The sequence below is a fragment of the Drosophila hydei genome, unplaced genomic scaffold (genome assembly GCF_003285905.1).
Source record: "Drosophila hydei strain 15085-1641.00,03,60 unplaced genomic scaffold, DhydRS2 tig00000090-arrow-arrow-pilon, whole genome shotgun sequence".
NCBI classification, from domain to species: Eukaryota; Metazoa; Arthropoda; class Insecta; order Diptera; family Drosophilidae; genus Drosophila; species Drosophila hydei.
The window spans coordinates 1,191,405-1,214,263 of record NW_022045662.1 but is presented as its reverse complement, the minus strand read 5'-3'; the positions used below and the strand labels follow the sequence as shown (position 1 = coordinate 1,214,263).

At 37.9% G+C, this 22,859-nt stretch overlaps 1 protein-coding gene and 1 long non-coding RNA gene across 2 annotated transcripts in view; both read right to left on the bottom strand.

Moving 5' to 3' along the window:
* The window catches only part of LOC111592996 (serine-rich adhesin for platelets), a 63,787-nt gene extending 56,689 nt beyond the window's left edge, over positions 1-7,098 (bottom strand). The window contains exon 1 of the mRNA XM_030223049.1: positions 6,706-7,098. Within this exon, the coding sequence (XP_030078909.1) occupies positions 6,706-7,080 (375 nt within the window). The 5' untranslated portion in view covers positions 7,081-7,098. The remainder of the gene's footprint in view (positions 1-6,705) is intronic.
* A 49-nt stretch (positions 7,099-7,147) lies between these two features.
* LOC111598179 lies at positions 7,148-22,237 on the bottom strand. Its single transcript, XR_002751364.2, has 3 exons — positions 22,113-22,237; positions 19,396-19,788; positions 7,148-7,271 (listed from the first exon to the last, which is right to left on the bottom strand). It is a non-coding gene; the product is annotated as an uncharacterized LOC111598179 (long non-coding RNA).
* Positions 22,238-22,859: the final 622 nt, after the last annotated feature.

Here is a 22,859-nt window from a genome sequence, read left to right as displayed (position 1 = left end):
GTGAATCAAGCAAACGAACCGTTAAGAGTCGGCTGTACATCGAGTGCCCTGCGAGCAAACAAAAAGTTGTTTGAGCCGAGCTGGAAGCATATAGAGGCTGTAGTTCAAATTGCGGGAGAACAGTTTTTTTTTTGGGTCTACCACCTTGTGGATTTGCTAGGTAGTTGGTAAAGCGGAAGGTAGAGTAGCTTGTAAGGCGGTTACACGAATCGAGTGTTAGGCAGTTGCGTACTAGGCTTAAAGAAGCTGTAAGCAGCTGGTGTGACAAGGTAGCTGGTAAGCAGCTGGTAAAGTGCAGGTGCTTAGTGGGGAAAAAAGGGTGTAAATGACTGGTAAATCAGCTGGTAAAAATGCGTATAAGCAGATGCACCTGGCAAGGTAGCTGGTAAATAGCTAATAGAGTTAAAGTGTTGAATAAGATGATGAGGCGGCTGACAAAGTGGGCTATAAAGCAATCTGTTAGTAGCAATTGATAAAGTGGCTGCTAAAGTCGCTGGCAAAGCAACTGGTAGGGCAGTTGCCAGTTGAATGACAAGTTAAGCCACAATTTGAGAAATGGATTTTGGCAAATCATTTTTGAGCTCATGCTCATAATCCAGAACTAACTAGAGAAGAGTTCCACTCTGCCGGCATAAATGGAAATCCAAAAACCCATTTATTAACTCCGCAGCCTCGCACCAAATAAAAGAAAGTTTTTTCCGCTTTCTTTCGTTTGATTCTTAACTCTCTCCCTCACTATCTCTCTCTCTCTCCATTTCAGTCTGTTTCTTCTGCTTACGAATAAAATGTTTTTGTTTTGGTCAAAAATATTGTGAACATTTTTCTGAAATTTAATAGCAGGAGTTGGCCAAGTTATTTTGCGTGCAGTCAACTTCTGCGTACAAAACGAAAAAAATCTATATGAAAGAAGCTTGAAAAAAACTTTAGCCGCACGCATGCAAATTGAAATAGTTGCGAAAACTTGGGTCCAGGGTTCAGATAACCTTATGTGCGGCAAGCAGTGAAAATAAGAAGTAGAAGAAGCGTGGCCGGAGGGGCCGGGGTTGGGGTCGGCGTTGTCGTTGTCGTTGGGACTGGGTTGTATCCCAGCGAATGCTTAAGCTTTTGGTAATTATGAGCTGAAATCGAAAGAGCTGCTGTTGTTGGTATATGTATATATTTATATATGTATATGTAGTTCATTAATATATCAAGGCCTTAATCTCCGTCTGGCAGACGCCATCATCCGCTGCTAAACAAGCGTAAAACGCTTTTTACCGGAAACTTATAAACGCAACGCGCTAATTATTTTTCGCGTGGCATGTAAAGGCCGTGGCTTCCAAATCCCACCCAGCTTTCGTATACCCCTAAGTCCCTATACCTTCGACTCGACATCAAAACTGCTTCCTCATTCTCCTCTCTCCCGCTTCCCTCTCTCTCAGCTCGGCAGCTTGCTGCGACTTAGCGTATTAAAGTTTCTGTGCGCATTGCAAGCTGTGAACCAGTTGCAAAGTTTTGCTTCGCCCAATGTGCGGGAGATGCTGCATCTGAATGGTGGGATTCGGTAGGGGTAGGTGCTCTGCTTTCGCGCATATTAGCGTCAGGATATGCATTTCATTTTGGCTTAACAGCGAGCGTTTCTTTTTAATTTCTCTAAGCAAACAGCAGTGCAGCGCCAAAGCTTGAGAGCCTCCGCTCGCGCACAGTGACACAAACTGCTGACAGTTTCAGCGAAAACTTAAATAGAGAAAGCAGATTATGGAACATAGATCTGCAAGCTGAATAGTTAAGTTTCATGTGATTCTTAGAAATTAAAATAAAATATAATTCTTAAATATATTTATTTTTATACTCAACATAGTGTCTCTGCAGCTCTTCTATGCGATTCTCATGTGATGATTGTAAAGTTTTATTTATAACTTAAATATAGTTGAAATGTTTTTGTTTAAGTGTTGCTATTGTTAATATAGGAAATATGGCAAAAACTAGGCGTGGCTTCGAACTCTGTTAGCCCTTCAGCAGTCAGACAAATGTCCTCATAGAGCCAATTTGGCCTGGCTGAGTAATTGATTTAATTAATTAAGTTGGAACTCTATCTTTTTTTTGGTTAATAATTTGGATTTTGAGACCACTGTGCGCAGGCGTTGAAGTCGGCTTTGGCGATGCCTGCCATTTCCTTTTCCGTTTCCGCCCGCTCGTACGTGGCGCTCAGTTTCTAGCGACTTGGATAGACACAGCGAGAGCTTTGACATGCCACTCACACACACACGCGCACACACACACACACATGCATACACCCGCAAGCTCAGTCTGGTGTTTACGTTGTTGTTGTTGTTGGCCATTTTCTAGTTGGCAGCTCGTTTTTGGCTTCGCCTGCCGCTTGCCACTTGCCGCTTATTGTAGTTAAGTTTTATGCCGTTTTGCGTGCTGCACGTATTGCCTACCTATTTGCCCGTCCCTTTGCTGCCTCTGCTCTATCTGATAGAGCATGTCTGCCCTGGCTCGTCGTCTTCTGCGCTTTTTCTTCATCGTTCTGCTCTCAGCGCCTTTGCACCTAATTCCATTTTCACTTTCTTTGATGATGCTCAATTTTTTGCATCATTAATCTTAAGCGCTTTTCAGCTTTGACGCTGACTCACACACACACACACACGCACAGCTCAACTCAACTGGCTCAATCTACATCTTCCTTTCTCTCTCTTCACTCTCGCTTTTTGTCATGCATTATTTATATATGAAATTCCGACATGTATAAAAAATTGTTGTGTAAATAATTTTTGGAATTCATTTTGTTTGAATTACTCTCGGCTAATAACAGTTTCGCTTTAACAGTTTTGATTAACAGAATTTCAGTTCATTAACTACTTTGTCTTAAGATTTGTGATTGCTTAAAGAGCTTCAGTGATTCCAATTTTCTCTTACAGTTCTGTTAAGTAACATTGGTTAAGTCAACATGTAACTGCAACGCTGTTAAAAAAGATGCTTTGCATGCTTCTGTTAGGTTACATACCTATGTTACATAACATGTTTCTGTAAAATCATGTTTATATTTACAATGTTAACAGAGCACAGGCTTTAGTTGATTGGTAAATATTTAATAATAATAAATAATTAAATAGAAAATATTTTCAAATTCAAATTAAGGTCACATGAAGCTATATTTTGTTGCGCTCTGCTAAGCTCTGTCGCTCGCTGTAAGTAAATTGCTTAAGTGCAAGTTATGGATATCCTTCTTACATTTATGTTCAACTCTATAAGCTGCTTAGAGATTTAGCAATGCCATTAACAGCGTCACTTTAACGGTTTGTGCTAATAGCTGCAACAGAGCACACGTATATCCTAACACACACATATATATATAAACATACATATGTAGAAAAATATATATATAGATATATATAGAGCGTTATGTGTGCTATTGGTGACACTAGCAATTTTCAGCTCGATTTGCCATATAGTTTTGTCAGCTTTGCGAGCTCTCAGTGTCGCTGGCTTCGCATAGTTTGTGCAACAAAACAAAAATTTTGTTTCGGCTAAGCTCGACGGAAGTGAACAAAAATGAAAAATGAAAACAAAATGAAATAAAACAACGCCGGAACGGGCGGAGAAGAAATGGCATTTCGCTTGGATCGTATAGCCAGCGTTTTGTAGATTTTAAGAGCCATAAATTTTAAGTGTCAATATATAAAAACCGCATATGTGCGGCCAGCGGCGGCTGCGAGTCCAAATTCATAAATTTTCCCATGGGACGAAATGGTAAAATAAAATGCAGCAGCTTTCGCTGTGGTCCACACACACACATACAACACACACAAAAGCCATATATATGAATGGAGTTTTGCTTTATAGCTGCGTTCTCTTTTTCTCTTTCTCTCCCCCTCTCTCTCTCGCTCTATATGTATTTGCTGCCATGTCCGTTGCATGTCGCCGCTGGGGCATTTGGTTAGGGGCATTTGCTTGGGGCCAAGCAATGCTATGCCACATGACGCTGCCCGATTCTGGGCGGATTTTATTTTATTGCAAATGTTAAGTAAAACAAATAAAACTGCGATTGAACGGGTATGCAACACTAGGTAGATACTCTTCACTGAGGCATATCATGATAAAAGAACTTCTTTGAAAATCGATAGTTATCGATATGATATATATTATTAATCAACTTGATCAAACACAAGTGGTATGATTGAGATAATATATGATAAACTGTATTTAAGTTACAATGTGCTGATAGGAAAAAATCGATATTTATCGATATTATAATACGACAATATACGTGACTTTTTATTGCTTATACTTTAAACAATATATCTCTATATATATATTGTATATATATATATATATATATATATATATATATATATATATATATATAATCCCTACGATTTGCTTTGTTGATGTGATCGATATTTATCGGTATTGTACAAAGTCTTTAGCTACTTTAGCTATAGCTTTTGAGTTTTTAGCGTATTCAGTTATATGGAATGTATTTCACTCAACAGTATTGTCTTTTATATACCCTATAAAATGAGTACAAAGTACACTTATGAAAGGTCATTCAAGTCTCAATATGAAATGCAGATAGTACATTTACATGCGACTGTGCTAGAAGTTAAGATACCCTTCAAGCAGTTGATCTGTAACTTACAAAATGGAGTATAAAAACAGCAGTCAACTTGTTACGGAAAATAACAGAAAAAAGACGCCAAGTGGCACAAAAAGACGAAACAGATGGGCAAAGCTGGTCAGCTCGAAAGCTGAATAGCTGAAGAGCTGGTCAGACAGAAGGCAATCAAGGAAGCGTTGACTCAGTGCGATAGCTGTCAAGTATTGGCCAAATATCGCTAGCATTCTCTCTATTTATATATACATAAACATATATATATATATATATATATCTATCTACTGTGTGCAATAAAATTTTGTAAGCCACGCGAACTGCGAGTGGCCTCAACAGCCAACTCTTTGCCCCTTCCTGTCTCCTTTCAAACGGCAATCGACAATCGCCAATGGAATCAAACACAAGCAATTTTCTAACAAAGTGGTTTATGGAATCCCATGACCATATGAAAGTGGCTCCAGTTATCGTGTGTGTGTGGTTGCAGCTGAAATAGCTGAAAATGTGCTTTCAGCTATTTGAAATATATTTTCAATATGATTCTTTAATTAGAGCTTATAGATATGTATAAACGATGTGCGCAACGACAGCTGCAAAAACTTGCAATGCATTCAATAGATATGGACCATTGAATCATCCTGTCAATGGTTCGTATTAACTCTTATTAGCTATATAAATATTCATTGGAATGCGGTAGATAACAGCGCTTCTGCCAGTAATATTAAGGAATTTACATCTACTTAACAGCACATCAACAGAGCATGTCCATAGTTACAGCGAGCTAACTGCTAGTTTACATAACACAGACTTGGTCCTTCAATATAAATTTCAAATCTTAACAGTTATGCTTAACAGCGAGCTATTTATTAACAGCTGCTTAGGTGCACCTACCTCAATAACGGATCAATTTCAGTTCATGGCAATGTTAGCACTAACAGCAAGTCTATTGCTTAGCAGTTGTTAGTTTCCTTTTCAATTCAGCTTTTCAACATTCTCATATGTCTCTCAATGGCTCTCTCGGTGCTTCTCAATCACTTTGCAATTTCTTTGGCCTCATAAAATGGAGCTTTGCTTCGGCTTGGCGTTGACAGCAGTCGCAAAAAAAAAACAGCAAAATTGTTGCCCACAAGAAAGTTGCCTTCCATGAAATATAGCTTAAAGTCTATCAAAAACAAATTAATCACTAAGCACCGCAAATTAGGGGCTTCAACAAAAAAGAAGAAGAAGAGCGAATAAATTAAAAAAAAAAACTGAAAGCCACTGCTAAAGTCAAGGTTTTTTTTCGTTTCTTTCTTTATTAGTCCGTCTGCTGCTTTCAATTGGCTAATCAGCTTATTGAACTTTGGGTCGAGGCAAACGCAGAGCAGGCGGAGCACAAAAAAATTAAGTCGAAATGAAGTGGAGTTGGCTTTCGGGATTTGGGTCTTTAAGCAGTTGCAGCTACAAATTCAATTTGTCGAGCAAAACGAACTAAAACTGGGCTTAGCCGATGGAAAAGGTGGCAATTGGAACAGGCGAATCAGCGAATTGATTAATTGCAAAAGCAGCTTATTAAGGACCAAAGCAAAAGTTGACTAAATAAAGTTTCGCTGGACTTTGGCTAATAAATTATTTCCGGCAAGTGTTTTAATGAGAAAATTTAGTTTTTTGTATTTTAAGAAAGATTTGGTGAATCATAGATTTGCAATCAATTAATTTTACATTTATCAGTCAAACACTCATCATCGTCATTCATTCTTATGCAGTACTTCAATCAGCAACATGATTGAACTTGTTTTATTCAAGTTTGCATATCATTTGCTCCATCAATCTAAGTCAATCTACAGCCTTAGATCGTTTTCTTATTGTTGTTTTTTTTTTTAATTCTTATTCTACATTCATCAATCGTCAATCACAAAATATACTTGCAAATGAATCGGCTTCTTCTACACAAAAGCCTTAACGCTTAACCGAAAATTTAGCAATTTTTTTGATCATCAATCTACATCAATCAAACAGATTTTAGCTTAATAAGTGGTTAGCTCGTTTTGTCTTGCCTATCTTATGCTTAGCTTCAATCAAGCGGAAATTCGCCATCAATCGCTGTCAATCAATTACTTAATGTCACCTACCTGAGTTGGTTGTGTGGAAAGCAAGTCGATGGGCTGCTCCGGTAACATATGTTCTGCTGTGGGCATTGCTAATTGCTGCTGTTGCTGTTGCTGTTGCTGCTGCTGCTGCTGCTGCTGGAACTGCTGTTGAAAGTGCTGTTGCTGCTGATATTCATATTGCTGCTGCATTTGATACTGCAATTGCTGATATTTATGTTGCTGCTGTGCGCCAGATATCGCTTGCTGCTGCTGCTGCTGCTGTCCGTGAACCAACAGCAGCTCCAATTGACAGCAACAATAAAAAGCGATTGCCAGCAATTGAAATGTGTTGGCAACATGGAATGTTCTGCTGGCTCTGCTGCGTGTTGCTGCTGTTGCCAGCGACAACAACGACATGTTGCTGCCGTAAGTGTGTGTGCGTGAGCTCGTTGTAACTGCCAAAGTATGCAACAATTTGGCTCGTCGCAAGTTGTTGCTGTTGTTGCTGTTGTTGCTTGTGTCAGCTGCCGCCGCTGGTGCTATATTATTCTTGGCCGTTGCGCTTCAGTTGCTGCTGTGCTGCAACTTTATTCGCAATTCGTGCGACACTGCAAGCAAAAATAAAAGAAAACATGATAAAGAAGAAGTGAAGTAGTAAAACAGTAGCAAAAGTCACTTCACATTTAAGTTGGGCCCAAGTTGTTGTCAATGGCAAGTGGATTGTCGCCAGATAAATAAATAAGAGACGAACAAAAAAATAAAGATTCATCAGATTTGAAGAAGCTTGAGGTTTCAAGATGCTTGAACATGCAATTTAACATTATGTTAATGTGATGTTGATAGCAGCAAAGGATGGTAAGAGTAAAATAATAAGCAAAATATGAAGAAGTTTTAAGGCTTTAAGTCGCTATACAATAAGACTTAACATAATGTTAAAGGTAGGTTAACATAATGTTATAAAGAACAGCTTGAATTATGACAAGGGCAAAGAGAGAGATCATATTTCATGTTTGACAGCCTGAGCTTAACATTATGTTAATTGCATGTTAACAGAATGCTGCTGTGCTGTGAGCTTCGAGTAAAATATGCATCAAATTTTAAGAAATTAACAGTTAACATAATGTTAATTTAAAGTTCGCACCACAGCTGAAGCTAGAGAGAGAAGATATGGCATGAATTAAAGCAGCTCTAAAAGATGCTAAGCTGATGTTAATTTCATTGTAAAGTGATTCACGCTCACAGATAGCGTACTGATTAACTGATAGTGCTCTTAGATCTCATGACGAACGTCTTGGACTTTCGAATATTTTCAAGAAAGGAATGACTTTTCTGGTAACAGATTCGACACCTACGGAAAGTATAGACTTGTTAGCAAGTCTCATCAAATTTGACGAGCTTTTGTAATTATTGTAGTTTGAATGTATTTTATTCTGAAAGAAAATCAAACCTATATATATATATATATATATATATATATATATATATATATATATATACATATATATATATATATACATATAGAAATTTCTAAGAATAAATCGAACTGCATAAACTTTCTTGATATATTCAGTTTCATCTGCCTGCCAAAGGTAGTTTGAGCAAATTGTTGTTTACGACATCAATTAATTGTAGTCATGCCCCCGAGAACTTGAGAGGCTCCTTCGTTCAGCTGTTAATAGTAATTATAATAGGAGCCCAAGGCGTGGACATAAGTCGCATAAATTGCTGAACAATTCGTTAATTTTGCAATTATCGCACAAATGCAAACAATTAAAAATGAAAAATGAGAGAGAAGGAAAAGCTGAAAGAAAAGCGAAGCTCGACGTAATGGAAAATGCGAGTTGCGAAAATAATGAACGAAGATTTTTGCGGACAAAAAAAAAAGAAAGAAAGAAAGGAAAATATAAAAAAAAAAAATATATATATATATTAATTATCTACGAATATGCCTATGTGTGTGTGTGTATAAAATTTCAATATTTAATGCACAAACGAATGTAGGCGAAAAGAAAAACGAGGAAAAACCGAACGAAAGCGATTTTCACCTGGCCAAATTCAATTTCACTTTTCAATTAAGCGCAAAGAGAAAAACAGAAACAAAAATCTACAAATTGAGCAAAGATGATAAATCTCTCGTGAGCAGAGTCGTAATGACGTTAATGCCGATCATTATGATGAACGTGCTGTTTGTTTGCTGGTTTGTTGCGCTTTACAACACTGCAAGCGGGCGTGACAGAGGCAGCGAAATGTAAATAATATGCAATAAAAATGTCTGCGAAAATTGCGCTTTGATGTTGCTGTTGCAACAGATGCCGACGTCGCGACGTCGAATCAGTGGAACGTGCAACACGCAGCATAGCTGGCCAAATTGCGGTGGGCGGCGGACGACGGGAGGGTGAGGGCGTGGCAAGTGCTGCATCTGCGGCCAGCAATTATAAAAGCTGGCAACAAAATTAAAAAAAAAAAAGAAAAGCAAAACTTCAAATGAGCAGAGCGAATATTGAATACCCTAACATAAAGAGATCATGTGATTCAATTTATGATATATGCTATACATGCGAGGGTGGTATGAAACATTTAACACCTTGAAGCTTGAAGAAAAAGGAAAGTTAGAAAAGCACAAAAAATTATTCAAGATCAATTCAATAATATTCAAATTATTTATAAATTTTAATATATATTTATTCAAAATCAAATCAATGGCTTTAATGATATTGAGATCGACTCAAAAGTGCCCTTAGCAGCAGTAGAAAGGCTTAGATAATCTAAGTTAATCTGCTTAAAATTATATAGATAAAATATATAAAAATAACTTATATGCTCACTCCATCTATACGTTACATATTGATTGCCAGAGCCATCATACCCTTTAGCATAACTTAAATGTGCAGCAATTAAAGCGCATTCAAAGCGCCAAAACAACAAAAAACAGCAACAAAAATGAAACAAAAATAGAATCAAAAATATTTTACTTGCGATAATTTTAAGTGCGGTTCGTCTCGTTTTACCTTTCAGGCAGACGCCTCTATGCCCCCATTACGCTCTGCTCTGCCCCTGCTGCTTGCCACCAGTCCTCGTCCCTTACTGCCTTTTTGAGGCACAATTAAGAGCGGCAACGGTTGATGGCATAGTTTTAGGTGAACAACGATGTGATACCCTGCATTTGGTGCAGTCTAGAAGAGAATGCTAAGAATCTTTGCCTTTCCATGTTGCTCTGCTTATTTCTGATTTACAGGGTATACAGAATACGGCATATAAATATGGACAACTTACGTGAGCCAATTACAGGGTATACACATACATATAAAATGATATAGAAACCCAATTAAAATGCTCTCTTTAGCAGACACTGCAAATGATTTATATACATAAACACTATATATATATATATATATATATATAGAAGTATATATATATATACTTTATGTGTACATAGAAATCTCAGTGCCCGCTGGCAGCTGGCAGCAAATATTTCGCAACTTTTGAATTGTGTTAACAACATTTAAGTTGTTGTTGCAATTGCTGCTGCCGCTGCCGCTGCTGCTGTTGTTGTTGTTGCTGCTGATAAGGATGCGCTCGTTGTAGCTGCTGCTGTTGCGCTTGTTTGATGTCAATGATAGCGCGAATGATACTGTGCACACACACACACACACACACACAAATATACATACACACAACACACAGTGGGCACACACTCGTACACACATCGTTTGCATAAGTGGGACGCCAGTTTCCGGCATACGCTGCGTATACACACTATGCAATACAAATACCGTAAAAAAGGGAAACAAACATATGCATAATATGCATATAAGTAGGCCTGGGCAAGTGTCTGTGTGTGTGCGCAGCCTTTAAAGCTGATGTGAAGTGCGGTCAAAAAGAGGGAAGCCAAAGGGGATAGCGAGAAGGGGTAGGGGCAGGTTAGGACTAGAGGGTAACAGCAACTGCGGTGAGGAGCAAAATGTGAGATTCAGAAACGCGCCGCTGAACGGGCGACAGAGGCAAGCGGCATGCGGCATGTGGCATGCGGCATAGGGCGTAGGTCATGGGGCATGCGGCTTCTGGCATCTGGCATGCAGATAGGATATATATCCAAAATACCGACAGACATCAGAACGCGCTGGCAATCAGAGCAAATCATTCCATTCACGTGGGACTCATAATGTAATCCACGCAAAGTCGTAAATTGCTACAACTTCAGCTTAAAGCTGACGACAGACCACGGATTCAATTCCAATTAAAAATGCATATCATTAAGGTCAAGCAGATATAATGCCATGCCGAACAGTGAGAGCGAGAGTGGGGAGAAAAAGATATGATCCATATGAGCCTATAGAAATTTAAAAACGAATTCAAATTTCAAAAGCTTTAAGACTTAAAAGAAGTTTCGACTATAATATGAATTATATTAATATATAAAATATATATATATAATATATAAATTATATATACATGTAAAGATATATAGCTTTAGTTATTGAATTTCGAATGAATTCACAATTCGTTGAGCCACATAAAAACTATAAATAATTGACATAGATTAATATAAAATAGTTTGAGAGAAAAGATGATCGAAAGACATGATAATATAAGTATGAAGGACGAAGAAGCGGAACATATAGCTGCCGATATCTGATACATATCTTCAGTATTGCAGGCGAGCTCTCCATATATCGCTTTCTATATCTGTCCTTCTCTCCATAACTATACCTATATAGCATATATTTAGCCATGTCTACCGTGATCTGTGTATCAACCCAGCGAACTACATGCTCGTCGTATCGCATATCTCACATCATTTCATCTGACATTATTTTCATCTTCAAACTTTGCTTTGCTTCTTAGCTCCTTTCAGGCTTAGTTCTTGCTCTCGACTTATTTTATTATTGTACTTTGATTTGATGCGCCCGCGACTCGCAGCACGAAAATCTCACTCCTGGCCGCATTTTACCGCCGAGCTCATAAAATTGATAAACAATAACGAGTTGTCAGAGTCCGAGGCACATCCGGCTTACATTTGGCGGCTTCTCCTGCCCAACTGGTACTTGTAAGCGCATTACGTATAGGTAATATACAGACGCATATATATATATATATATATATATATATATATATATATATATTTGAATGTGTGTGGTGGAAGTAGCACTTTATAATGCATTTTAACGGCCCATTGGACTTGGCTGGCTCAGCAACTCAACATTTTATGGCCGGGCCCAAGACTTCAGCAACTTATATACATATATATAAAGAGACAGATATATATATATATATATATATATATATATATATATATATATATATATATATATATATATATATGTCTGTTCCGTCTGCAAGTTGCGGCCGCAAAAATAAGCGAAAAATTGCAAGCGGAGTGTAAAATTTATGATAAAAACGTGCGACGCCGATAAGAAAGGCGTTTGCCGAGCGAGGGCGTTCGCATGGGCGTGGCAGCAGCGCATAAAAACTTGAAAGGCGGAAACGACGGCAGCAGCAGGAAGTGCATGCCAGCCACGGTCAGACGTTGGCCCATGGGCGTATTGGCGCGTGGGCGTGCCATCATCTTGTTGCTCGTTAGGCTAATAGCGAGCGCTCGGGGCATGCAGATTTACGGCGATGATACAGGCCCCCAAATTGCAATGCACGGCGAAACGTGTTGATAGGCAACAGGAGAGACAGCCAACGGAAAGAAGAAGAAAAAAAGTGAAAGTATAGATGGCGATAAGTAATTGACCAGAAGATACCCTGTAATCAAGCGATTAGCCATTCGCCTTTACTAAAGCATAGACTTGTTTGATACACAGCGGAAAACTTGTTGATACGTCACGAAAGGAAGTGTTGACAGTGTCGATTGTAATCAGGTATTAACTACAAGATACCCTACACTTAACTGCATGACTTATAAATCGCTATTAAAAAAGTATCGAAGAGTTATTGACTATGAAATACCCTATACTATTTTAAATACCTAATCTAATAGCGCTTTCAAGAGTCATATCAGCTCTCTGGGTAGATTTCTCATTCGGTTTATCTCTTTCCTTATCTTTCTTTCATTCTCTTGTTCTTTTCCTATCGCTCTCTATCGCTCTCTATTACTCTCACTCTCTCATTGTATCTCTCTTTCAATGTCTCTCTTTTTCTCTCTATATCTCTCTCTTTCTCTTTCTCTCTCGTTCTCAATTTCCCATTTCCCTTTCTCTCTCCCTCTCTCTTTCTAGCCTACTCTATTTCTAACTTATCATTTTTTCCCTCTCTCTCTATCTCATTTTACCTCTCTCTGTCCCTTCTTTTTTCTATGTATACCTCTTTCCCTTCCTCTCTCACTCTCACCCTCTCTCTTGTTATCTCTCTCTCTCTACAAAGCCTTATAGGGAACCTGTTGTGACCGAGCACAGGTGGCAATTGGCCTTAACAGACCAACTGCAACCTGGGGCAATGCAATCATGACCTTCCTTTGAGGCGGTTGCATTGAGGCGCTTTTCTTTTGCTGTGTACCTGAGCCGGGTTGATTAAAGCACTGTGCCTTCGGCATGCAGCAGTTGCATCTTATTTTGATTTGCATTCCGTGCCAAATTGGATCATACGCCGATTGAACGTGGCCAAACGTTTGGCCTAACTAACTCGTAGGGAAAGCCAATGAATGGCTCCAAGGTTAGGCGGTTCATAAGGCCAATCAATGAGCTTTTGTCAGCACTTAACCTTGTTGGCCTAATGACCACGGGAATGAAGCTGTTGGGCTGCACTGGGAGTTGACAAGCCCGGCAAGCCGCACACGCCAAAAGTTAAACACAATTCGCATCTATTTCAATATTTGACAATCGAGGCCAAAGCGCTGAGTGGCCAAGCGCTCGAATTCCCAAAACTAATCAGCCAGCACACGCATATGTATATATTAAATATGTGGCAAAGAATATCAAATGACATGGCAGGCAAAGTTCCCTGTTTAGATTAAGAACAGTTACAGCTCAGCTGCTGCCGCGGTCGACTTCCGTAGGATCCCTGCTCGGTCGCCCAGGCATTAGACGCATTTTCAAAGGCATCGTCACTGCTGTTGTAAACTTGTCTCATAAACGCAGTGCTGTGGCTCGTCGCGCTGCACAAAAAACCATTAATCAAATGCCTGCCCATGCCAAAGCAGCCAACCGGTCTCTCTCTCACTCTCCTGCACCTAAAGCTCCTGTCTCTGAATGTGCCTGAATGTGTGCAGGAAACGGAAGTGTTACACTAAGCCATTTTGACTCTGACGTTTGTCAAGTGTTTGTACAGCTGCGCTAAGGCACTAGCAGACAATTGGTATACACTTCAAGAAGAGCTTAAAGCGAGTGAAAGATTGTCTAGAAAGTCTACTAAATATGAGTTGGCTTTCCATATGGGCAAACGTTGATACGTAGACAAAGGACTGCCAGTGTGAAGTGTAGCTAAGCAGGATCGAAGGCAAGACCTTTTCGAGTGGGGCATCTGTGAAAGCTATACAATATATACAATACAATACAATACAAATGGCTGTGGTATTGGAAAGACACCTAAGAAGAAGAAAAGAGATTCAGCCAAAAAAGTTATTAAGATAGAAGAAAGAAAACCTCAGCAAGAAGAGTAGCTAAGAATTTGACTGTGAAAAGAAAGGAAATTCAGCTAGATGAAAAGCTAAGAAGCTATTCATGTATATGAACAAGAAGTGCAGCTAGAAACCCAGATGCCCATTCATGGACTATTGTAGAAGTTAACTTTTGAATTCCTTTAGTGCTGCTTACAGTTAAACCACATTCGTCAACGCAACCAGTGCGGTTATGCAGTGTATTTGAGCTAAGGTATGATTCTGTCTCTGGCAGCTGCTTCAAGTTTTGTTGAAACATTTTTGCATCGCATTCGCAGCTCGGTTTTTGGTATTCGAGCCAAATAGAAATATAACATACGCATATTTATAGATATGTATTTATTTGCCAGCTGTTGGCCAGCATTAACTTTTGGCCCAGTCCGTTGTCAGGGCCAGAGCAGGTGGGGAATGAGCTAAAGCCGAAACTTTTTGTCGAGCTTTGGCTCGGTCTCAGCAGCACGTTGTGGCTCATGTTTGACACGCACACTAATAGATGCAAATACGTAGGTTACACACGCTCACACACACATACACACACACACACGCAGACACTCAGACATGGTCACAACTTTATTGAGAACATGTGTTTGCGCATTTAGGGGCCAGACTTTGTCCAAGTCAATTTGATGAAGTGAGAAAAACAGAAGAAGAAGAAAAAGAGGAAGCAGAAGATGAGCAAGAAATGAACGAACAACAGTAGCAAGAGCAACAAAGTGGTGCTGGGGCTAAGTGTGGATACAGCTGCTCAGAGCAACAAAGCTGTGGCAAATCAAAGGCCTGACAGGCGTGGCAATCTGTTTTGTTGCTGTCAGGGCTTAAAGCGCTTAGCCAGGTAGCTGTAGCCCTACACAGCCCTCTTAGCCCCTTACCCCTTGACCAGCTCTGGGCTGCGCTACCCTTTCCACTGATTGCCTGGCAACTAAAGTTGTCTAAGCTCGAGCTTTGTGCATGTGCCTCTGCCCCAACTTTGTTATCAAAAGCTAAAAAAGAGGCAACACCAACAACAATAATAAGAAGAAGAAGAAGAATTACTTTTTATGTCTGACATTCATCAACATTTTGCATGCAAGCCACTTGGCTCGCTCTGCGCTTAAACCACTTGCGAATTATAAACGAAAGCTTGTTGCTGTCTATGTGAGCGTGCGCGTGTGTAGGTGTGGATTAAGCAGTCTTGAATTAACAAAGTAGCGCGAAAGTGTTTGTAGAAGTGCAGAGAATTCATTGTAGTCTCACAACTGTTTTTTTATTTAGCTGGCAAATTGAAAATGTGAGCAGTATTATTTCAGCTCTGTCCATAGGGTATCCACTTTCATATCTATGAAATCATATAAGACACCAAGTTAAATAAATGTAAGGTATCCATAAAGTGCAATAATGCTCTAAATATTTACATATTTCAGGAGAATTCATATGCCTTGGAGCTTAAATGACTGAAATTCGAAATCGATTTTATGGAAGCGGCAGATGTTATCGAAGATTGGCAGCATATTCAATCAGACAGGTGCGAAATGAAAGTATCTGGACAGAATATACAAAGTATTTTTGCTACACATAGACAGACGAACAAACAGATAGCTTTACTTGGCAAAGCTGTTGAGCTTGATCAAGAATATATAAGCAAATATTATTGATCTAGAATATATAGTCTTTGTGGAAGTTCATGATACCCTGGACTAAAATTCTCCACTCTATCTGCCTGAGGCCTAAAATTGTAATGTATTGATGATGATGAGAAATAAATGTTTCAAATTTATATATGTTCCTCAAGCATGAACATAGTATTGATGGTCATTACCCGACGCCATCCAGTGGGAGAGCATTGAGGGGTTTACGAACACACTTCAGACCTAAGCTCAAACTACACGCCATGGATAACCATGGCAATAGACAAAAATTTTTGTATAAGAATTTTACATAAAGACGTCGCTCCTCGAAGCGAAAGGCAGCTCAGCATAAAGTTATGTATATCAATTATCTGAGTAAAGCACAACGTGTTGTCTTTCAAGGAGAGCAAATCTTGCATATAGAGTATATATATATAAATAGATGATATATATATATGACACATAATATATATACGTATGTATCAACAAATCATGCTTAACTCATTTAAGTTCTTATAGAAAATTCTTTTCAAAGATATTTGATATTTGAAAATAAATGCTACAGCAAATGATTGAATTTAGATTAGTTGAGCACATTGCTCCCTGCTTTGCTCTTTGACAAGTTTTACATGTAATTCCAGCAGCCATTCAATGCAATGCAACCCAGATCAATAACTATTCAGGCAGCAAAATTAGATCAATGGCAAATTAGGGCTATAACCGCAATGTAATCCAACTGTACATTCGCATTAAAAAAAACAAAACAAAAATGAAATCAAAAAGGTTTTGACAGCTGAGAGCGAATATCAACGTTTCAGTTAGATTACACAGAAATTATTATTTGAATTTCGCTGCGAAATTAAACTGCAGTTGGCAGTGGCCAGTAGCCAGTTGCCTGTTGCCAGTTGGCTATATATCTAATTTGATTTAATTATAAGCATAATGCACACACTCACACACACACACTCTTCACGCACAGCTGATTTATGTATATATATTTACTTATGAGCTTAGCCTTTTTAAAGCATTTTTAAAGCTCTTTTTTTAGCGTGATAATTGACAGGCATTTTGAATGCTTCGCTGACTTTTGTGGCATGCTGTGTCCGCCCCACTCTACTCACCGCTCCCCAGAATCGGTTGCATACATTATATACAACCAATCATTGCAGATTCGTTTTTGTAATAGTTAATTACCTTTATCTACTATCTATGCGCGATGTCTGATTGCGAACTTTTTAAAAAGTTCTAAAAATAATATATCTTCTGCTCTATCTATATCTATTAGTATATCTAAGCTGAATTTGAAAGGCTTATATATTCCAAAGGATTCTTCTTTTAGAGATTGGCAGCCTATTTAACAGCTGCTAGTTGCCTTTTGTTGAGTGTGCCTTGGCGTTCATAATGATGAAGTCGAATGAAGCAGTATTGTGAAATGAGATTAATCAAGCAGCCTTTACTATCCACTATTTGGTACGCTCTATGGGCTGATGGAATCATTCATTGGTTTATTTATCTTTAATTGTGATTATTTATTTATCATTATATATTATTATTTATCATAATTGTGAAGATGGTAAAAATTGGTTTACGCAGATTGCGCCCTGTATGCACCAGCCATGCCAACCACATAGCCAAAATTCTATTTAAATATTGTCATAAATCATTCTATCCAATAAAGTATGTTTTATTAATATTTAAAATATATTTTACTGTTTTCTTTTAACTTAAACTTAAGTAACTCCAAAAAAAACACCGAATGCAGAGAAAGAAACAGAAGTGAAAGTGACTCTGGCATCATCCATTAAAAATTATTATGTGTACCAAGAAATAAAAGATCCTATGACGCATATAGACTATCTATAAGATATACTAAATACTATAACTACGATTCTGCTCGCCATGGAATTGTTGCTTATGTCCAACTGCAATTACGTTACGTTTGTTTACATTATTATTGAAAAATGAAATATATTAAATTTGATTAAGATATAAAATAAACACTTGACTCGAAATAATTATTATTAATTTTCATTCGATGCCTGTTTATGTATATGAAAAAATAATATCAATTGCAGAGAACAAATATGAAACAAGTGTCAAATGGTTGACAGCAGTCGATATTTATATAAATATAGATATATGTATGTATGTGTGTATATATAAGCATATACATATATATATTATTTGAAGTGCTTGGTTATTAGTTTGAATACAAATTGAGAATTTATACTATTTTATATGTCAGCAAATTCAATTCTAAATATCTCTATTTCAATCTCTCTCTCTCTCTCCCTCTCTCTCTCTTTCTCTCTGTCTCTCCCTTTTGCACATATGTGCAATGGAAATTGAATCAAATAGGTTGAAATGCATTTTGGTTATTGGATAACGAGACAAAAACCATCACGAAATTAAATTGCAATCGCAACCAACAGTCATAGAAATTGTTAATGAAAATGCCAAGCAAAACAATTTGTTTAATTGAATAAACATTTGCATACAAAGACACTCACTCGAAAGCCAATCATCAACCAACAACAACGAATGCATGTAATATATTTACCTGAAAGTACTGAAGGGCAGAAACTGACCAACGTTGAAAAATGTGATTGGAGACTGATTTAATTTAGTAATGCAAATCGAACTGGTTTCCATCTCTGATTTTAAGCTGTAGGAATACATAAGTAAAGATCCTTTTATAAACACGGAGAGCTAGCTCATCGAACTGTGTGCTGCAATTCGGTAACTAGAAGCGACAAAGATTTTAAATTGGAAACATAGACACTTCAAGTGCACATAGAACTTTGATGAAATCGATAAATATCGATAACTAACTTAGTAAGCTGCAGCCAAATTTTAGCTAAGAACAAGAAAAAACAATGCAGATGAAATTATATTTTCTTTTAATTTAGAGAAAATCGAAATCGATAAGTCTATGTGAAACTAAACTCGATATACTAAGTTGCATTCGATCAAAATTGTTATCGATTTGAAATGTCAGTAAGAACTTAGAAATTATAGCCCTAAAGTTAGAGCTAAACTCAGTATATTTTAAGCCCATTTCTCTTTCTTTTTTGCATATATAAAGCAACCAAAATAGTTGAAAATCCATAAATATCGAGAAAAAATCGATCAAAAGCAACATTTTCTTTGCTTAATGTGCCTTCTACTCAAATAGTATGCTTTGAAAGATCTGAAAGCTCAGCAGTTGTGCCTGTAAATCTAGAATATTCTTAGACAAATAGATCGACAAATAGATAATAGATATTATATAGCAATATATACTTATCAACTTCGTGGCTCAGAATAGAGCTGTTGGAAACACATTGCTTTCGGTTGTGAACTACTTCAAGAGCGCAAAAACCAAAATCAAATCCAAGCAAACAAAATAAATGATTTCACGTCTCGTTTGCAAATTTTGCGTGAAAATGTTCGCAGTGAAATTGTTTGGCTAAAATGATAGAAAGGAAAAGCGTGTGTGTGCGTGTGTGCGTACTTAAGCCGAGTGTGAAACAAACAAGAAATTTCACTTACCCATTCGCCACGACCAATTAACACACAAAAATTGTTGCGTTTTGCAGCGCAAAAATGTTGCGGCGTCAAACGCGGCGAATGCGTGATGTCAATTGTTGTTCAATGCTGTTTGCCAGCTGCTGTTGTTGTTGTTGTGTTGTTGTGTTGCTGCTGCTGCTACGGTTGCTGCCGATGCGAGTAAAATGCTGTTTAATTTGGTTTTGTTTTCGAGTTTCGTTTTCGAGTTTTGTTGACACAAATAAAGTCATTTCACATGCGATTCATATTTGCCAGCTAACATCTGCTTCTCTCCCTCTCTCTCTCTCTCTCTCCGTGTTACCCTCTCCCACTTTCTGTATCTTTATTTGTTGTTATTTTTTTGGGTAGTGCCACCCTTCGTTCACTTTGTTCTCTCTAAAATTGTTTGGGAATGGAGAATCAAATTAAAATTAGCGCCGAAATATATATAAAACAAAATTTGCCCTCCATGCAAAATGGGGCCTTAGAGGTAAACAAAAAACAATTGAAAATGATATGCAATCAGATTCTGAGAGCATGAGCAGCTAGACACCCTGTAGCCTGTACCCAGTCATACAGATTGCGCAAGCAAAAACAAATATTACAGGGTATTTCAATAGATTATTAGAGTGCATGCATTTTGCACCACTTTCTCATGGCCTTTATCATGAGTGCCGATGACGCTAATTACTCATAACCTCCACATTGTACAGAGTATCTACTACAATTTATATATCTATCTATCATATGCATATCTATAAACAAATGTCTGCCACTCTCAAGCCTCCATTGCACACTTATAAGTGTTTACAGGGTATAGCATTGACAACAACAAAAAAGTAGAAATGAGCATAATATCAAAAAAAAAAGCAACGAAAATGCCAATCGCAAATGTTGCGGCACATTTTCAGTTTTTTATCCTCCTGCACACACACGCACACACTCATTTAGAGAGCTCTTGCCTGCGGGACACGCAGCGCTTTGTTGTTGCTGCCCTTGCTGCTGTTGTTGTTGTTGGCCTTAGTTGTGAAATGCTCGCAGGATGCGCATTATGAAAATTTTAATCAAATGAAATGACAATAAGATTTTCAATGAAACGAAGTGCGCTAAACAGAAAGAGAACAAGGAGACAAACGACATGTAATGAAATTTTCTTAACAACAAAAGCTAAGGTATGAGAACTGCAAAGAAAGGCGCGAACAAAAGGTAAAGCTAAAGCAATTTTCAGCAAAAGAAACGTGATTTCATTTTATGCGCAATCAGGTTTTATATATTCAAAACATGAGTAGAGCTCATTTAAACTGTGATTTTTAGTAACTGGGAATAGGCATCTAGGACTTAGAGTAGAACAAAGCCAGTTCCTTTATAGATGCTGTCTACTTACATAGATAAACGAGTGTTGTGGCAGTCTTGCTGCCATATCTAGCAGCACTTACACGGCTCTCCGCTTACAGGGTATAAGCGTAATTATAAAGCCTGTCACAGTCAAGCCTCGGGCAGTGAAAGCCGCAAACAAACAGTGCAACACAGTGCAGTCAGTCTTTCTTAATTTCTCTCTTTTTTGATAAGAAAGACAAAAACTAGTTTTAATTGCTGCGCTTATGATTCGCAAACGGTTCAAGCGCACAATTTTAGAAGGAAATCGAGGTAAAATTGCTTAAAGAAACCAGAAAACAATGAGCGAACAAAACAGTCTAAAAAATGAGCAGGACAGCGAAGTACGGAGAATCCTAGAAAGGAAAGAGCGAAAGGCAGCATGCAGGCAAAGAGCGAGGCAGCGGGAGAGAGCGAGACTATGCAGAAAGAGCTCGAAAACTTAGTTTAGAAGAAACGAAAAGTTAAGTCAAGCAAATCTAGAATAACTTTTTTGTTATTGTTTAATGAGACAGACGGTTTAGATAAATCTTTGAAGTAATTGAAAACTAAGCTAAAAATTATTCATATTTACCTAAAATTGTAGAAATGTTTTTTATTTTAAATTTCCGTATTATAAATACACAAATACACAAAATATAAGATATAATAAAGAACTCTCAACAGAAATAGAATATCATATCATTTTATCATTTAAATATATATCATATATATATATCATATCATATCATTTCACGAAATAAAGCTCAAAACATGTAAATAAAATAAATATAAAAAAAAAAACAGTCAAAAAAACTTTTAATTCGCAAATGCCAAAAATCCTTTGAGTGATAACCCAAAAGCAAATCTAAACACAAAAAAAACATTGCTGTTTTTGTTTTCCATTTCCGTTTCCATTTCTATTAAAAAGTTTTAAGTTTTTCTTTTATTTTTGCCCAAAATAAAGAAAAACACAAAATCCTTTTTGTAAAACTTTTTCCGTTGCGCTTTAATTGCTTAATTTGTATTAAGTTTTTTTTTTGTTTTTTTGATGTTTCAAAATCTGAACTTTGCCTTTGTCTAAATCTACTCGCCCTGCCTAATCTATTTAGTTAATTAGCAAATGCTTAAATAATGCGGAAAACACTTTCATAGTAATAACAAAATATGCTGTTTTCTTCTTTAGTTATTAAAGTTGCAAACACACGCACACACACACACACGCACAACAAACAAACAAACAAACATGCAGCACGTGGCACATGAAAAACGCGCGCGAAAAGCACTTGAAAAACACTTGAAAAAAAAGTTTATTTATACATGTACACACATATGTGTGTGTGTGTGTGTTTGTATAAAAAACATACGCGACGCTTCACAGTGACTGCGACCGTACACGTGTAAACAGTGACTGCGCTTATATGAACTAAGACTGTGCTACTACTGTTCTACCACTGTTCTACTGCTGCTGCCAGAGACAACGTGTTCACACGCTGAGCGCTCGCTTGCTACTGAAGTCGACAGCGCTGCCTGGACCTGATAATGCCGTCGATGCGACGCCAGCAGCGCGAAGCCGGCAGCAGCAGCAGCAGCAGCCGAAGCCGATGGAAATCGTTGCGCCTCGTGCAGACACTGGTTTGACCACTTTTCTCCACTCCGTGTGGTGAAAACTAGCGCCCAAATTATGGACTTGCATTTGGCCACTGTTTAACAGTTGGACAACATACACAAGACCCTCGCCCTCTCCTCCCCTCTAAACTGACAAATTCCCCTCCTCTAATGTCTCCTCAAGCTGGAAGCGCCTCAAACTAAACAAACTTCCTCCCACCTCCCCACCTGAAGCACTTTGGCGCCGACTGCAACTGTCGCAGGGCTGCGCTTAGATGCTTAGCTTTATCTGAATGCGTGTGCATGACGTGAGTCTTACTTTCAGCTGCCTAAGGTACCAATAACAAATGTGTACCTTAGAGAATGGTGTACCCAAGACAAAAGTGTACCTTTATCATGCATTTCCTCTTTATTGAGCTAGATTTTTCCGTAAGATTTAGCTTATGCATATTTTATGTCATAAATATTTTATTAAGAGGCATTACTTTGCTTGTGGTCTGACGATA